Source organism: Heloderma suspectum, chromosome 3, assembly GCF_057233095.1.
Source record: "Heloderma suspectum isolate Gila_16-S chromosome 3, 16-S_ref, whole genome shotgun sequence".
NCBI lineage: Eukaryota > Metazoa > Chordata > Lepidosauria > Squamata > Helodermatidae > Heloderma > Heloderma suspectum.
This window is the reverse complement of record NC_139460.1, coordinates 325027462-325045939: the sequence shown is the minus strand read 5'-3', so window position 1 is coordinate 325045939 and position 18478 is coordinate 325027462. Positions and strand designations below refer to the sequence as shown.

At 42.8% G+C, this 18478-nt stretch overlaps 1 protein-coding gene across 5 annotated transcripts in view; it reads left to right on the top strand.

The window, feature by feature from the left end:
- Nucleotides 1-18478, top strand: part of LRCH3 (leucine rich repeats and calponin homology domain containing 3) — a 134186-nt gene that overhangs the window by 87515 nt on the left and 28193 nt on the right. For 4 of the 5 annotated variants that reach the window (XM_084847740.1, XM_084847742.1, XM_084847741.1 and 1 more), the window contains exons 13-14: nucleotides 89-238; nucleotides 4152-4199. In XM_084847740.1, coding sequence (XP_084703866.1) covers nucleotides 89-238; nucleotides 4152-4199 — 198 coding nt within the window. Of the gene's footprint in view, nucleotides 1-88; nucleotides 239-4151; nucleotides 4200-6089; nucleotides 6144-16061; nucleotides 16143-18478 lie in introns of all 5 variants that reach the window. The other variant, XM_084847743.1, reaches the window with a different exon arrangement.

Sequence of the window (18478 nt, the reverse complement as noted above, 5' to 3'; positions counted from 1 at the left end):
ACATTGAGGAATATGCTGCCTTCCACTTAATGTGTGTCTGGCTCCTTTCTTTTTGATGCATGCTCTAAAATAGTGCTTTTTTCCCCAGGTCTCTCACTTGGATGGAGATTCACACAAAAGGCGTGAGCATTTAGTGGAACGGACCCGGAGAGAAGCCCAGCTTGCTGCGCTACAGTATGAAGAGGAGAAGATGAGGACAAAACAGATCCAAAGGGAAGCTGTCCTTGACTTTGTGAAAGTAAGGACCTTCTAAGGAGAGGATGGTGGTGGTTCCATACTTGCCATTTATACAGGAGCCTCAGTGTTCCTTCGTTTGTGCTTCATTTTTTATTTTTGCCAAGGAAGACCACAACAGCATACAACCTTACAATAAAACATCAACTCTGTTAAAATGAACACAATTTAAAACCAAATGCAGCACTGTAAGAACAGTCAAAACGGCATTTCCATTAATGGGTACTGAATTGTAGGACCCCAGAGGCTCCCACATGGAATACCTGTTCCTTCCAAATCTCTAGGTTGTGGCTTGATAAGTACAATTTTTCCCTAAAATGTATTAGTAATTAGCTTTTTTAGTAAGCTAAAAGCTATCAGGATGACATACAGTTAACATAAATAAAATTAAAAATCTACATTAAAAACAGCACAATAAAACCCTTTTAATCCCCTGCATTTCTGTGTAGTTTTATCTTTATTTTTTATGTATTTATATTTTAAACATAAAACTACACAAAAATACAGAGGGTTAAAAAGCTTGAGAGTGTAAAAAGTTCTTTGCCTAATGCCGAAAAGATAGCAAAGAGCAGGCAGACCTCTCTTAGATGGGGCACTCCAATAAAATACTGTTTGTCTTTAAGGTGCCCAGACTCTTTTTGCTTTCATACCACAGATTAACTTGGCTGTCCCATTTGAATCTGTTTGTTGATGGGTCCATTGGAAGAGGCACATCAAATCACCCTTGTTCCATTGCTTCCATAGATCACGTGATCACAAACTCTTGCTGAAACTTAAATTTATTACTCAGAAAATGTCAAGTTACATCACTGACTGCCCACATAACACAAAATATAAACTCCCAAGCCAGGGAACTGCTACAGCAAAGTTCCTCCCAGCAAAGTCTCTCTGAAATTGTGCGTCTTGGCTTGTAGGCAGATAAGCTCCTCTGTTCTCACTGTCTTCCAAGTCTGTTGCGGAAATGAGCTCTGAAGACAGGAGTTCTTTTGCCTGGCCTCCCCCTGGAGTTGTTCCTCGAGACAGGTTTCTCTAACCACACTCTCACACCTCCACTGAGGACCCAGATAAGCAGTTTCCCCAGGATATGGGCTGGAGACGCCTAGGCCTCCCACCCCCTAGTTTACCCACTCTGGAGCTGAGCTGGCTCTTCAGCCAAGTCTCCCATTGCCTGCAGCCTTGGGCTCCATTTCTTCCTGCCAGGTCATTTCCCGGTTCTCCATCCCTTTCTCTTCTCCATCTTTACAGCCCCTGCTGGCACTTATTCCTCTTCTCAACACACTAGCAGTGGCAGGAATTAGGCTAGGGGTTGAAACATCTCTTTCATCTGGTCTTTGTCCCCTCCCTCGGCTTTCCTGCCATCCTTGTCCTCCACGTGGTTTTGCTTTCTCTCCCTCCTCCTCTAAATCCCTGGCATGTTGTCGGCCTTCAGTCAGTGTTTGTGTCTGACTTGCTTTCTCCGTCTTCTCTCTGTCCTTCTTTCTTTGCCTAAACGCTGCCTCCTTAAGCATGCTCCCCTGGTGCAGCCCCACCCCCCCCAGGACTCTGGCCAGCTGAGCAGCATCTTCCTGCTACTTCTGGGGCGCATTGCATAGTAGCAACAAATGCTTGCCTGGCCTCCCCCACTTGCTGCTGGTCCCAAACAGCCTGCTGGCTCTTCCCCTCGCTGCTTTGGCTGAGAGGTGAGTGGCCTTGGGAGTGAAACAGCTGCAATAGGGTCTCCTAGGGCAGGGCATGCCTCGGCCATCCCCGGTAAGTCATCATGCCGTTACTATGGAAGGCACCAGATTCAGCCGTAGTGAGTGGAGATTGAATACTATACTTAGTCTTTAAAGTGCCACAGACTCTTTTTGTTTTGGTACTGAAAAGATGTGTTTCTGAGTAGCCTCCTATTGCACGTCGGCATGTGAGGGCTCTTGCAGAAGAGCCTTCAGCGTTGATCCCAGGGCTTGGGTAGGAATATATGAGAAGAGACACTCCTCCAGGTACTGTGGCTCCAAGCTGTGAAGGGCTTGTAGATTAACTCCACCACTTTGAATTGGGCCTGGAAATGAACTGCAAGCCAGTGAAGATGGTACAATACTGGCATAATATGATCATAATGCCCAGATAATAAATTCTCTAGAAGGATGCCATGGCTGATACTATAGAAAGCCTCTGAGAGGCCCAGGAGAGTCAACAGGGTTACATCCTGTCTCCCTCCTGGCAAAGGTCATCCCACATGATACCTTCCCCCACAGAAGGCTGCAGGGGGATCACTGTATGTATGTATGACTAGCACACATGTGTGCACATGCACACAGAGACTTCGCCTAGTTCAAAACCTCTACAACTCTGAATAGAAGTAGCCAGCATGCAAAGGCCTTTGAGGTGGAAGGATCATCTTCTGAGAGGTGCATAGAGCCTGGCACTGTGGGGTTGATCCATACATCCTGGTGGTGGAAGACAAGCATTGGTACCATGTGCTGCCCCACCGCCAATCCATTTATCCATGAAGAGGTCCCCACACCCTTATCCAGGATCTGGATCATGCCCAGATTTTTTAAAAAGCCCAGTAGCTGGCAATCTTGCTTGGCAGCAGACATGTAATAAGATAATAGGCTACTTTTTTCTTACCTCTGAAAACTGAGGAAGTACAAGTAGTTCAGAAAGTGTTTAAATTTTTACAGAACTAATTGTTTAATAATAGGTCCTTCTGCTTGCTCTGTATCTGGAACTTTCAGCTTCGTTCATCATCTTTGTTATTTGGGGTTTTCAGCATCCTGCACAGTGAGCTGTTGCAGTGATGGTTTACAGGCCTTCCTTAGAGCATAATGCAGCCACTTCAGGTTATGACTGAACATATATAGAAGAGGAAATATAACAGAAGATGGTGGAATTCGGGAATTATTTGGAAAATGGGATATGTAGTATGTTAAAAGAGTTCTGCCAACTTCATACTTTGGGATTTACTTCTAGTTATGAAGCTCTGTGGGCCTCGGTGGCTTAGTGGTTAAGATGCTGAACTGCAGACCGGAAGGTTGGCAGGACAGCAGTTTGAGACCCGAGTGCTGCGTGACGGAGTGAGCTCCCGTCTTCAGTCCCAGTTCCTGCCAACCTAGCAGTTCAAAAGCAAGACATTGCAAGTAGATAAATAGATACCACTTGGGCAGGAAAGGTAACAGCGTTCTGTGCACCTCAGCGTTCAGTCATGCCAGCCACATGGCCATGGAAACGTCTTCGGACAGCGCTGGCTCTTCGGCTTAGAAATGGAGATGAGCATCATCCCCTAGAGTCAGACACGACTGGCTGGGGCATCTTTACCTTTATGAAGCTCTGTAGTGACACATGCTCAGGTTGGGTTATCATACCAATAGATGTGAGAGAATCCTGATGTCCTTCGTTCCAAAATTGGCAAAGCTGTTTCAGAATTTTAATCACAACTCCATTACTTATCAGTGCTTTAATATTGTCTTTTGACAGTGCTTGCTGCAAAAGAAACCCTGATTTTGTAAAATATCCCCAAACATCCTCAAGCCCATGGAAAGGAGTTTATTACATTTATACTATTTTTAGGACTCCATATTGTGTCCCTCGATGGCTGCTATAACTACTTCAATGCTGTTGTATATTGCCAACTTGAACCTCTTTCTCCTAGACAGGCTGGTTGTATTCAGTTTCAGGTTAGCAACTGCCTATGTGTGTGAAACAGTTTTTATCCCTGCTGATGGTTTCATACTGAAAAACATCATTGCCTTTAAGCTACAATAGCCTCTAAATTTCTGTGTTAAATAAAAACTTCTCACTTCCAATCTAATTGAAACAAGTACTTTAATCAAACACACCATCATCCTCATCACCACCACTACCACCTGCTTTCTTTTAGATTCAGGCCTCTGTGCCTTTTCCTTATTAAATGGTTCTTTTTTATTCTTCCAAAGCAAAAGGCATCCCAGAGCCCTCACAAGCAAAGCCATCTGGATAGTGAGGTAAGAACCGAAAGCTATAAACATTTGTAATTTCTTAAACTCTGTGGGAGATGTTTAGGGCTGTGATCGCAGTCACATTTATTGGAGAGTGAACTCTGGTTAGAGTTAGTGGAACAGACTGAAAAATAAGTATGTTTAGGACTGAGGACTTTAGAGATTACTACTTTGCTGTAGTAGAGTAGTCATTGCCTTGTAAGCCTTCATTCCCCCCAACTCCGCGCCCCCTCCCCACTTTGTTTTCACTTTGGGCTGTAGATTAGTCTGTAGCAAAATGTATATAAACAGATGCATTTATATTTTTAAAGGATCTTTAGAGATGTAGCTTTTCCAGAAATTTTGAAGTCGGGGGAACAAATTTTCAGGGTGAAACAGAAACATAGGATGTGTCGTACAGGCAGTTACGCTCTCCCCGCCCCGGAACGCCCCCAGCCACGCCACTTTCTGGCTGCTCTGCACTCCTCTTGTGAGCGCGGAGGACGGGGCTGTTCCATGCTGCCTCCGAGGCAGTGTGGAAGTGGGGGGAGGTCAGTTCCCGGAAAACGACATATCCTATGTCTGTCTAGCCGCTGTCTAGCAGCCATAGGATTGCTCCCTAAATCAATCGTTTTAATAAGGAGAAGAAATAACTATGCTGGGAATCTCACAGAGAGAATTTTTAAAAAATTCCCTCCACCGTTTCAAAGCTTCCAGAAATTTTACATCTCTTATCTTAAAGTCTTCCTGTTACATAGTTTTTAGAAATCATTTTGGGGGAGTAAAGGCCTGGTAGTAATATATGAACACCTTGTCTTAACCATTTTATTCATCATTCTAAAAGAAAATATTTCATAATCCAAAATTGTTCTATTTTTCCAATTTTTTTGAAGCACCCCCCCCCCCAAAGGTCCTCGGGAAAAACTGAGATTGGTGGGGTGCGTCCGCTTTTTTCCCAGCCCTTCACTTTTCTAAGTAGAGCTGATGTTAGAGCAGATAATATTCTAGAAATACAAAAGGCACTTACAAAGCTGCTGGTGCTTCCTTTCCTTGCTGTTCACTCATTTCAGCATTACTAAAGGCCTGAATTCCCACCTGAGTGGGTTTGACCACCAAACATGAGTCTGTTGACATTTACACTGCTTAACACCCTTGAACAGCCAAGCTCTGCTTTTCTGTACTTGCACTTTCACTGCAAGCACACTTGCTTTGGAACACAGGCTGGTTGCTTCACAGCGTGCTGCTTTATTCACTGAATTCTAGTGATCATGTTATGCTTGCAGGGTATCAAGCACTCGAGGCTATTGTCAGTGCCTTGAAACAGAATTTTGGTTGATTCTTAGCGTCCCCCCCAACCTACAGATTGGCGTTCGCCTTTCCCAACAAGACGTTTTTGTACACCACAAGGACAGATTTTCTTGTTTTATTAATGGAAAATAGTTTTTACTTCGTGATGTGCCAGATCACAAAACTTAACACAATATACCACAAATACATAGGAAAGTGTTTTCAAGTAGTCTGCTCTTTGTGACACTGGACTGCTTTCAAATAGTTCTGTTCTTTTTATTTGATCTTTCTTTCAGTTCCTCGTAAGCTGTGTCTGTGTGTGTTCTTTCCTAAATATTGCCTTGTTCACCACTGGAAAGATTTGAATGCTGAATTGTGCTCCGTTTTGGAGACAACAACTGAAAACAGAACAGCCCCTGAATCAGTTGCAGATGTGTTTAACGCTGAGATTATTAAGAGACTAATGGGGGGTTTTCCCCTCCCCCCCTGTTGTTTCAGTTATAGTTTACTGATTACTGCCATGTGCCTTCTGCATAAAGAACCTTGCCAATCCCAGATGTCTGTGTTTGTCTGCCTATTGTCTTGTGGCGTTTTATGTTTCTGACATTGCCATCTCTCCCGCGTCCCCAGTGTCCTTTTCCATCCAGAAAGTCTCAGCACACTGATGATAGTGCCTTGCTGGTGGTAAGAATCCTGCACGCAATGACCTTTTTACATGTCAGCATCCTAGATCATAGCATGTCTTTTATGGTTTTCTCAGATTAGGCAGTTTTGCACTACTCTAAATAGCATAAAACATGGCAGTCTTTTGTTCCATAATAGCGATTTTGCTATAAATTGTTACCTTAGTCTCTTTCCTCGTTGGAGCTGGTTGCAGCCAATGTTCACAACAATAGTTTTCTGAGCTTACAATTCTGATATAGAGCTTGGAACTCACAAAATCATTGGGTTAATCAAATAAGCAGGATCGCTAGTGCCTGTGTGAATTCCTCCACAGATGAGCTGTGTGGATAGGCCATTCATTACAATATCCATTACAATGGTCCTCAGTGGCCATCTCAACTGAGCATTTCTATTTCTTTGGTGAACATTCAATATCATGATGTGGTATCGTACATTTAGAAGAGACATGATGGGTCATGTTATCCAGGCTCCTGCATCTAAATGCAGGATCCCATTTACCTAAACTATACACAGCGGAAACTCATCAAGGTATTTCCTTGAAGATATAAGAGGGTCTTCTCTACTTCTGTAGTTGGGGAGTGGCCATCTGAATGGCTAGTGGTGATCCATTTGAGTATGTTGATAAACTCTAACCAAGACTAAACACTTCATTATTGCGTCACTATTTAAATCAGTGAAGGTACCTATATGTCTCTCCAATGTGGGTCCTCCCTCTTTTTTTTTTAAAGATGTCAACATTTCACATAACACTATTTCCATGTTTTATGCTATTTCCTTCCTCCATTGGTATCTTAGAAATAGCTGTTGAAATCCAGTTTCTTGTCTTCCTTCATCAGTAGAAAACTCCTCTGCTCTGCCTGCCTGCTCTTGCCTGACTTGCATGCTTCCAATTCACTTGCTTATTTATATTCTCTTCAGTTATGTGCTTAAGGTTTCATATAGCGATGAGAAAAAGTTTGTGAACCCTTTAAGATTGCTACCTGTTTTCAGCCTAAAATGTTATTAGATCTTAATCTAACCCCATAAACTCAGATAAAAACAATAGATAACCTGATTAAACAAATGACACACAAATGTGATGCTTTTTCACCATTTCTTTATCCACAACTGATTCAATACCCATGTGTGAAAAATTATGCGAACCTTTAGATTTGGTACCTGGTGGCACCCCCTTGAGCAGCAATGATTTCAAGTGTTTTCTTTAACTGTTGATCAGTCGCTCACATCGGTTTTGAGGAATTTTGGCTCATTCTTCCTTATAGAACTGCTTCAACTCATTGACATTTGAGGGCTTCCTTGCTTGAACAACTTGCTTCAGGTCCTTCCACAATATTTCATTGGGTCTTAGGTCTGGACTTTGACTAGGCCATTCTAAAACACCAAATTTCTTCTTCTGTAGCCATTCTTTTGTAGATTTGCTTGTATGTTTAGGATCATTGTCTTGTTGCATGACCCACTTTTGGTTCAGCTTCAGCTCATGGATAGATGGCTTGACATTCTCCTCTAGAATCTTCTGATACACTGCAGAATTCATGGTTGTGTCGATAGCAAGCCGTCCAGGTCCTGAGGCAGCAAAGCAGGCCCAAACTATCACATTCCCAACATTGTGCTTGATGTTTGGGATGAGGTTCTTCTGTTCAAACTCAGTGTTTGTTTATTGCCAAACATAATGTTTCTCATTGAGGCCAAAAAAGTTCTACCTTTGACTCATCTGACCAGAGAATATTATTCCAGAAATCTAGGGGATCATCTATGTGATCTTTAGTGAACCTCAGATGGGCAGCAATGTTCTTTTGAGAGAGCAGTGGTTTCCTCCTGGCTATTCTCCCATGAACACCATTTTCTGATTTTTGAGTCATGAACACTCACGTTAGCCAAGGGAGATGCTTTGACTTAGATTCCTGCATTGAGCAGGGAGTTGGACTTGATGGTCTCCTAGGCCCCTTCCAACCCTACTATTCTATGATTCTATGAGAGTGGCTGGCAGATCCTTGGATGTTACTCTGAGGTTCTTTTTGACTTCCTGGATGATGTGCTGGTTTGTTCTTGGAGAGATTTTAGTAGGATGAGCGCTCCTGGGTAGAGTGACTGTGGTCTTGAACCTTCTCCATTAGTAGACATTTTGTCTGACAGTGGATTGGTGGAGCCTCAGATCCTTAGAAATGGTTTTGTAATCCTTTCTTGACTGATGAGCAGCAACAACTGCTTTTCTGAGGTCCTCAGAGATGTCATTTGATTGTGGCATGACGTGTTTCCATACAACCGTATGGTGAAGACCAAAGTCACAAAGTTTCTGATCCTTTTATAGGGTGGGGCCTCCCAAACTCACCCCTGAAGATTTACGTAATTACTTGAACACCTGATTCTAATTGTTCCCTTTAACTGAGCTGCTGCAACCAGGAGTTCACTTACTTTTGCACATACCCTAACTCTTAAGTACTTATTGTTTGCTTGATTTATACATAATTTTTTTTCACAAGATATGGAATTGGTTAATCCAGACCCTGTTGGATATTTAGAAAGGACTGGTTTTGATTCACAAAGGCTATCATGGTAAAACTATGGAATTTCCATAATTATCATTAGGGTTCACAAACTTTTTCTCACCACTGTATGTGCAGCCATATTGCCAACTCAGGAGCACTGAAACTTAGGTGTGAAATAAACCATCAGATACACTTACTCTTGTCTTAGTTGTTGCATTCAGGCACTGCATTTCTGTCTTCATGTTGTAAGAATACATGGAAGGAAGATACCAGGAAGTGGATTCCAAAGTTCTGTTCACAAACACTGTTTTGTATTAACTATGGTTAAGGTTGGTGCCAGCTTAAACTTTAATCATGGTTAAGAACGTAAGAAGAGCCCTGCTGGATCAGACCAAGGGTCCATCTAGTCCAGCATTCTGTTCACACAGTGGCCAACCAGCTGTCGACCAGGAACCCACAAGCAGGACACAAGTGCAACAGCTCCCTCCTGCCCATGTTCCCCAGCAACTGGTGTACATAGGCTCACTGCCTCAGGTTCTGGAGGTAGCACATAGCCATCAAGACTAGTAACCATGGATAGCCTTTTACTCCAGGAATTTGTCTAACCTTTTAAAGCCATCCAAATTGGTGGCTATCATGAGATCTTGTGGTAGTGAAATCCATAGTTTATGTGCCGTATGAAGAAGTATTTCCTTTTATCTGTCCTGAATCTCCCACCAATCAGCTTCATAGGATGACCCCGGTATTTCTAGTATTTTGAGAGAGGGAGAAAAATGTCTCCCTAGCCACATTCTCCACGCCATGCATAATTTTGTATACCTCTGTCATGTCTCCCTTTACCCTCCTTTTTTCCCAAGCTAAACAGTTCCAGCTGTTGTAAACGTCTCTTGTAGGGGAGATGCTCCAGCCCCCTGATAATTTTACTTGCCCTTTTCTGCACTTTTTCCATGGTTAAGGAAGATAGAAGCAATTCATCCCAGAGCAAAAAGGATACACGCAATCCTATGGCCCAGTGGATTAAGGAACAAGCCAAGTTGTGTCCATAGCGGGCCTTGGTCACTGCAAGGATAACTAGTCATTAGAACTTGTAAAACTTTGCATTTGGACATTTCTAAGTAGAGAAGCTTTTGCCTCTTGAAAATAATGATTGTTCAGAAGTAGCCAAGCCAAGAATCCCTTAGAAGAAATGGAGTAGCACTCATAGTCAACAAAAGGGTGGGAAAAACAGTACTGGGGTACAATCTTAAAAACGATAGAATGATCTCAGTACAAATCCAAGGCAAACCATTCAACATCACAGTAATTCAAGTCTGTGCCCCAACCACTGAGGCCAAAGAAGCTGAGGTTGATTGGTTCTGTGAGGACCTACAACACCTTCTAGAACTAACACCAAAAAAAGATGTCCTCTTCATCATAGGGGATTGGAATGCTAAAGTAGGAAGTCAAGAAATCACCGGGATAACAGGCAGGCATGGCCTTGGTGTACAAAATGAAGCAGGACAAAAGCTAATAGAGTTTTGCCAAGAGAACACACTGATCATAGCAAACACTCTTTTCCAACAGCACAAGAGGTGACTCTACACATGGACATCACCAGATGGTCAATATCAAAATCAGATTGATTATGTCCTTTGCAGCCAAAGATGGAGAAGCTCTATACAGTCAGTCAAAACAAGACCTGGAGCTGACTGTGGCTCAGATCATGAGCTTCTTGTTGCAAAATTTCAGCTTAAATTGAAGAACGTAGGGAAAACCACTAAACCATTCAGGTATGACCTCAATCATATCCCTTATGAATATACAGTGGAGGTGAGGAATAGATTTAAGCGATTAGACCTGATAGACAGAGTGCCTGAGGAACTATGGACGGAGGTCCGTAACATTGTTCAGGAGGCAGCAACGAAATCCATCCCAAAGAAAAAGAAATGCAAGAAAGCCAAGTGGCTGTCTGATGAGGCTTTACAAGTAGCTGAGGAAAGAAGGGAAGTGAAAAGCAAGGGAGAAAGGGGAAGATATATCGAACTGAATGCAGAGTTCCAGAGAATAGGAAGGAGAGACAAGAAGGCCTTCTTAAATGAACAATGCAAAGAAATCGCGGAAAACAACAGAATGGGAAAGACTAGAGATCTCTTCAAGAAAATTGGAGATCTCAAGGGAACGTTTTGTGCAAAGACAGGCATGATAAAGGACAAAGAAGGCAGGGACCTAACAGATGCAGATGAGATTAAGAAGAGGTGGCAAGAATACACAGAAGAACTATACAGGAAAGATCTTAATGTCCCTGATAGCCATGATAGTGCGCTCACTGAACTTGAGCCGGACATCCTCGAGAGTGAAGTCAAGTGGGCCTTAGGAAGCATTAGTAACAACAAAGCTAGCAGAGATGACAGTTTTCCAGCCGAGCTATTTAAAATCCTAAAAGATGATGCTGTTAAAGTGCTGCATTCAATATGTCAACAAATTTGGAACACTCAACAGTGGCCACAAGACTGGAAAAGGTCAGTTTACATTCCAATTCCAAAGAAGGGCAACGCCAAAGAGTGTTCAAACTACCGCACAATTGCGCTCATTTCACATGCCAGCAAGGTGATGCTCAAAATCCTACAAGCTAGGCTTCAGCAGTATGCGAATCGAGAACTACCGGAAGTACAAGCTGGGTTTCGAAGAGGCAGAGGAACTAGAGATCAAATTGCCAACATTCGCTGGATCATGGAGAAAGCAAGAGAATTCCAGAAAAATCTCTTATTTCTGCTTCATTGACTACACTAAAGCCTTTGATTGTGTGGATCACAACAAACTGTGGCAAATTCTTAAAGAGATGGGGGTACCAGACCACCTTACCTGTCTCCTGAGAAACCTGTACGACGGTCAAGAAGCAACAGTAAGAACCAGACATGGAACAACCGAGTGGTTCAAAATTGGGAAAGGAGTACGACAAGGCTGCATATTGTCACCCTGCTTATTTAACTTATATGCAGAGTACATCATGAGAAACGCCGGGTTGGATGAATCACAGGTCGGAATTAAGATTGCCGGGAGAATTATCAACAACCTCCGATATGCAGACGATACCACCCTAATGGCAGAAAGCGAAGAGGATCTAAAGAGCCTCTTGTTGAGGGTGAAAGTGGAGAGTGCAAAAGCTGGTTTGAAACTCAACATTAAAAAAACTAAGGTCATGGCATCTGGCCCCATGACTTCCTGGCATATAGAAGGGGAAGAAATGGAAGCAGTGACAGATTTTACTTTCTTGGGCTCCAAGATCACCGCAGACGGTGACTGTAGCCATGAAATTAAAAGACGCTTGCTCCTTGGGAGGAAAGCTATGGCAAACCTAGACAGCATAGTAAGAAGCAGAGACATCACCTTGCCAACAAAGGTCCGTCTAATCAAAGCTATGGTTTTCCCAGTAGTAATGTATGGCTGTGAGAGCTGGACTATAAGGAAGGCTGAGTGTCGAAGAATTGATGCTTTCGAACTGTGGTGCTGGAGAAGACTCTTACGAGTCCCCTGGACTGCAAGGAGGTCCAATCAGTCCATCCTAAAGGAAATCAACCGTGAGTGCTCCTTGGAAGGACAGATCCTGAAGCTGAAGCTCAAATATTTTGGCCACCTAATGCGAAGAGAAAACTCTCTGGAAAAGACCCTGATGCTGGGAAAGACTGAAGGCAAAAGGAGAAGGGGACGACAGAGGATGAGATGGCTAGATAGCATCACCGATGCAATGAATATGAAGTTGAGCACACTCCGGGAGGGAGCGCAGGACAGGAAGGCCTGGCGTGCTATGGTCCATGGGGTCACGAAGAGTCGGACACGACTGAACGACTGAACAACAAAGCCAAGCTTAACCAATTGGTAGCAAAGATGTTAGACAGAAAATTGTCATCTTGAATTCCTTTTTACCAGCATTCTTACAGATGTGAATGTAAACTGCTTCTCCTCCCCCTCCCTGCCCTCCTGATTTTCTTAAACACTGTAGAATTGGGATTTATGTAAGATGGATACTAACATATTTTACTTGCTTGTTTTAGATTTCTTTTCCCATTCCAAGGCTCGGGGTTAGGTGTAATGTATTCTTGTTATCTCAGGCATGCCTTCGCATAGTTCCCTGCTTGTCTATTTAGGGAACAATCCACTATTAACTTCTTCTTGACCAGCACCATTGAGATGGATGAGACCAGGGCAATACCAGCAATACCAGCCATTTCCAGAATATGGTTTACACATCTATTTTAGACTCTTGCATTATTCTTGCTTTATATGGGGGTATTGCTCTCACAATATAATATAATATTGTGTAGAACTCTTAATGAAGACCTGTTGTTTGGCACTTCCCTTATTACAACACCGTGCTTGGTCAGCCGAGACCACTTTTCTCTTGCTCTGAACAATGATAACTCCTGTATAAGGAAACTGCATGGAAATAAATCTGACAGGCAGGATGAAACTACCCCTGTTCCCCTTGTAGTCAGCATTACCCCCTCTCCCTTTTGCATTTTTGTGGCATGCACAGGAGTGGAGTTGCAGTCTTTTTTTCTCTTCTCCTGCACCTGAGCAGGCTTTCCAGCTATCTGCTGCAGTTTGGTTACTGCTCTGCTTGAGTTTTTGTTTCTGAAGCATTGTAAGCTTTCAGCTGCAGTTAAACGCTGGCCGTTGCCAAATTCTGGAAAGCAGTGCATTACTATAATCAGTGCCTGCTCAGTACTAACAGTTTGCATGTTTTTTCCCCCTGAAATGCATATGATTGAAGGAGGAAGTACTGGAGGTAAATGTGGGAGCAGCACTGCATTGAGCTCACCAGCGTCTCCACAGCACAGCCAGTGATGTAGAGTTGCCAAGGCACCTCTGTCTCAGCTCAAACTGACAGAATGTAAAGTCTCCCACACACTAAGCAAGGGCCAGTGTGGGAGGTGGAGGCAACTCTCCAACGGGGATCCTGTAGAGCAGGAAGAGCGCTTGCTCCTCTTACTGCTGTGTTGACAGAGGCTGATATTAATGTGTCCCACCACCTCTGAATTATCACATGAGCTTGGAAATATGTTTAACAATATTTGAAAGCATAATAGATTCAGCATCCACTTTAGCTGCATGTATTACTTCACCCATGAGGACTAAGCCACCCAAAATTGGCTAGGTTTTATTGGTGTACATTCACACAAGCAAGAACGACAGGACTCAAAGATAGTAAACTCTGAATTTCACTAGTGAGGAGGAGAGGAGCAGAGGGATGGGCAAAAGTGGGGGCGGGTTGGTGGTCACAGAAGAAGAACATAAGCAAATGCAGTTACACATAGTTAGACTCCATTTCAGCTGGGCGGTGAAGAAATAGGGGCTAGATCAGAGACTTCACAGAAAGGTGTTGTGGAGGGATTTGAAGGAAGATGCTTTTCCTAAATAACATTCAGCCATGATGTTTCAAACCTCATTAGAGATATAAAACCTATCCAATGACACTTGTTATTGGACCAGCTTCTGGGATCAGCACTGCACCAACTGCCTTTAAAACTCACTAATAACTATCCGACATGTTACTTCTGACTTGGCGGCAGTAAGCCGTTACCTTTCTCCTGCCTTGTTTCTCTGGTCCCTGTGTCTGCTTGTCCTCTTTCATCTTGTATTTACTATAAACTCTTTGGCATGAGATCATCCTAATTTTGCATGCAAGTGTCAGATATGACTAGTTCCCATTGCAGCCCTGGGCAATTCTGAAGAACAAGAGTGTTCTTTGTTGTATAGCAACTTTTGTCAACTTGACTCTCATGGATAGCACTTGCTGCCTATACGGAGGCATTCACTGTAATGTGTTGCCTCGCTGTACACTCTACATGCTGCAGTTATTCTTCATTTAATAATTGAGCTAGGGAGCCAAAACTTCAGACAAGCCTCAAAAAAAATATCTTGCTGAATGGTACTGGCAAAGAGGCGGGGGGTGGGGGTAAAGTCAGTGGAGAAGCCTTGGGAGTTCTCTGGGAGCTGCCTTGTGCTGATTCTCCTGCATCCCCTAATGGTGGTTCCATCACATCATGAAGTGTGGATGTTGATACCCAAAAGGTCTGTCCATGCACTGCAGTACAGTGACATCACAACCCTGGTCTCAGTAGGCCTAAAGCTTGGACTGTATGGTGGGAAACGTCCTGACACAGGTGGCTGATTGTTCATTGTTTGCCAGTGGCTTATTATTTATTTCATTTGTATCCTGCCTTTCCTCCAAGCCAAGCATTCAAGGCAGCGTACATAGTTTTCCACTCCACCCCACTTATCCTTGCAACAAACCTGTGAGGTAGGTTAGGGTACAGGTTGACTGGCCCAAAGTCACCTAGAGGGCTACGTGGCTGAGTAGAGATTTGAACACAGGTCTCCCAGTTCTAGTCCAACCATCTAATGACTACACTACACTAGCATAAGAGAAGCCTTATGGCAGGAGTGCACAACCTGTCGCCACATGTGTCCTCTAAGACAGTTACTATGCCTCCCACAGGTGTCCTGCCCCTGCCAAGTTTTCCCCCCTTCCTGTTCTATTTACTCGGTTCCAAAGAGATCCCCATAGAGATCATTTCCTCCCCACCACTGCTAGCAGTGAGGAAAGAGCAGTCTATCAGGATCTCTTGTGTATGTATGTGTGCGTGTGCAGCTCCCACCCCCTGAGCCAGCATCAGATGTGGCCATCAGGGCCAAAAGGTTATGCACCCCTGTCTTCTGTGAAAATTTGTCAAGGGTTGGTTTAAGAAGGGCAGCAGCATATGCAGTGTTGCTTGACGCAGCCCTTTGGTTCAAGTAGTGAGAAGGGGGCATAACTCTTTGGTAGAGTGCATGCTTTGCAAGCTGAACTTCCCATGTTCAGTCCTTGGTATTGCCAGTGAAATGGGTCATTAGCAAGCCTGGAAAACCTGTCTGAAACATTAGAGAGCTGCTGTCAGAGTAGTCATTACTGGGGTGGATCAACTTCAGGCTTGCTGGATCTCCTTTATTTTTTACTGAGATCCACCAACAAGAGCCCGGTGCAAAAGACAGACACTTCAAATTGAAGAATTCTGAAGCCAGGAATCTGCTTTGAGTACCAGAACTGAGCAGAGCTCACAGTCCTTCCACTCGAAATCCACTCGTGGTTGTCATTTCAGAAGTATAATTTAAAGCAGGGCAGGGGGAGTCATTTTACTAATGTTGTTGTTAAACGATTGGGAGTCAGGAATCTTTTGCCCATTACCCAGAGATCTACCAGTCAATCCGGATCTACTTGCTGCCCACCCCTGGCTTAGATGGGTCAGTGGCTTGACTCTGTATAAGGCAGCTTCATGTTTGGATGCTGTGCTAAGCCTGTTGCCAAGAGTAGTCTATTAGTCTCTTCTGCTTTGCACCTTCTGTGTTCTACAGGTGATTCTCTGCCTTACTCCCTCTCTTCTCCCCCTTCTTTCTTCTCCCCCATCCCTGACAGAATGGCTTTGAGCCTCTCTTAGTGTTTGAGATTGACAGTAACACCAACACCATTAAGAGGAGGCCAGGAACACTCAACCAGGTGAAGAGCATGCCGTGTGTTTGTGACTTTCTTGGCTGGATTTCCCTTTTGTGTTTCCTACCTGATGATGAGGGCAGTGTTGATCCCTGTTCTTAACCCATCCTGGCCTGACTTGCTTTGAAATGAAGGCCTAAGGAGACTTTCCATGTCCCTCTAGGCAGGGGTGGGCAACTTGTGGCCTTCTTGATGTTTTGGCCTGCAACTCCCCATCAGCCGTCACCAGGATAGCCAATGGTGAGTGACGATGGGAGTTCCAGCCAAAATATCTGGAGGGCCACGGATCACGCACCCTGAACTAAGGGGACTAAGAACCAGTCTTATTTATTGGATGAGCCTTGAGAGAGGCAGTGGTCATGCAAATTTGTGTACTGTGTCTGGAGGAGGGAGTAAAACTGAGGAGGACCATAAGAGCAGCTTTGCTGGATCAGGCCAAGGGTCCATCTGGGCCAGCATCTTGTTTCCAATGATCGCCACCAGGTTGGGAAGCCCAAAGCAGGGTATGAAGGCAACCGCCCTCCCCTGCCGTTCGTCTATCAACAATCAGCATGCAGAAGTAAGCTGCCTCTGAATGTGAATAGCCCTGTTTAGCCACCATGTTTAAACCAATCCTCCTCCATGAATTGTTTCATCCCCTTTTAAAGCCATCTAAGCCAGTGACCGTTATGACATCTGGTGGCAGCAAATCCCATATGTTTCTTTTGTGCTACAGAGTACTTTCTTCAGTCTGTCCTAAATCTTTTGCCAATCACCTTCATTGGGTGATCCTCACTTCTTGAGTTCTGAGAGAGGGAGAAAATTATTCCCTCTTCACCTTGTACACATATTGCATAACGGTATAAATTTCCATCTTATTTCCCATTTGTTTGTCTTTTTCTTTTCTAATCTAAAACCCCGCAAATGCTTTAGTCCTCTCTCAAAGGAAGATGTTCCAACCACTGTATCATTTTGTTTGCCCAAAGTAGTTGAGAAAACCACAATATTTTAGTTTCTGCATATTAAGTCCCATATATACCACCCAGAAGTACCAGTAGTGCATTTTTCTGGTTGGCCATTTGAATTGTCAGAACAGGATTGCCAGGTAATAAGTTTTCAGAGAAACAATTTCTGTCATGACATGTGGTGTTTAACCCATTTTTAGACAGTAAAAGTCAAGAATTCACCTGTAAACTTCAGAGCTCCTCTGTTGCATCTTTGACAACAGATAAAGCCATAGTTTTCTGACCACTAAAATAACTGCATGTCATATCCATCACTATCTGTCACTTTTGCATCTGGTCTTTTGCGTGCCTTACAGCTTTTGCAAAGCAAAACGTACTTAAAAAAAAAATACTTTTAATTCTATTTTTTATCTTTATAAATGAAATAAATGGTACCAACAACCTAATCATTATCTACAGTTTCCCAACAATACAGTATTCTTAGGAGGACACAGCAATAATAAAAAAAAGAAAACAAAACAAAAGAAGGAAAAGGAAGAAGAAAGCAAGAAAGAAAATGAAAAAAATATTAAAAAGTTACTTAAAGGGATTAAATTTAAACTCCATTACACACAAACATCAAATACCATTCTACTTAAAAGTTATACCTATAACATTGCCAATATTACAATTCAGTACAGCATAGATAACCAACCTTACATTTCAATATCATATCAGTCTAGCAAGGGAGGAGGCCTGCAATTCATTTCCAAGAACCATATATTGCCCTTCAGTTAACATATAATAGTAGAACTTAACAATTTAACCAGCCAAAACTATTACTAACCAAAGTCTCATAATAATGATAGTAATAATAATAAAAAGGAAGGAAATTAGAAAGGATAAGTAATAATAACAACAAATCACTAATAAATTTTATGCTCTTATATAATAATAAAGCTTAAAATCAACCAGCCCAAAATATTACTAATCCTAGTATCATAATATTAATAATAATAATTAAAAAGAAAATAATTATAAAGGAAAAAAGGAAGGAAAAATATACAACAATCTCTAATGTATTTTGTACTATCTATATTTTAAATAGTATCATTTCTTCTATACACCCTCAGACAGTAGATTTAAGTAAAGTATATCATGTCCATTTTAAAGAGAGAGCATTTAAAGGAAAAGGAAAAAAAAGGAGAGAAAAAAGACAGATATATATGAGCAATTATCTCTGGCCTAGCCTGGATCTTACAGACTTAACATAGCCAATTGACAAAACAGGTTTATAAATTCCAGTTCATGGGACTGGAACAGAAGTCTCATGTGTTTTTCCGATTAGCCACACCTCCGCCATTTTGTGATTTAGAAACTTCTTCATCTGACCTTCAGAAAAAATGCAATATGTAGCAG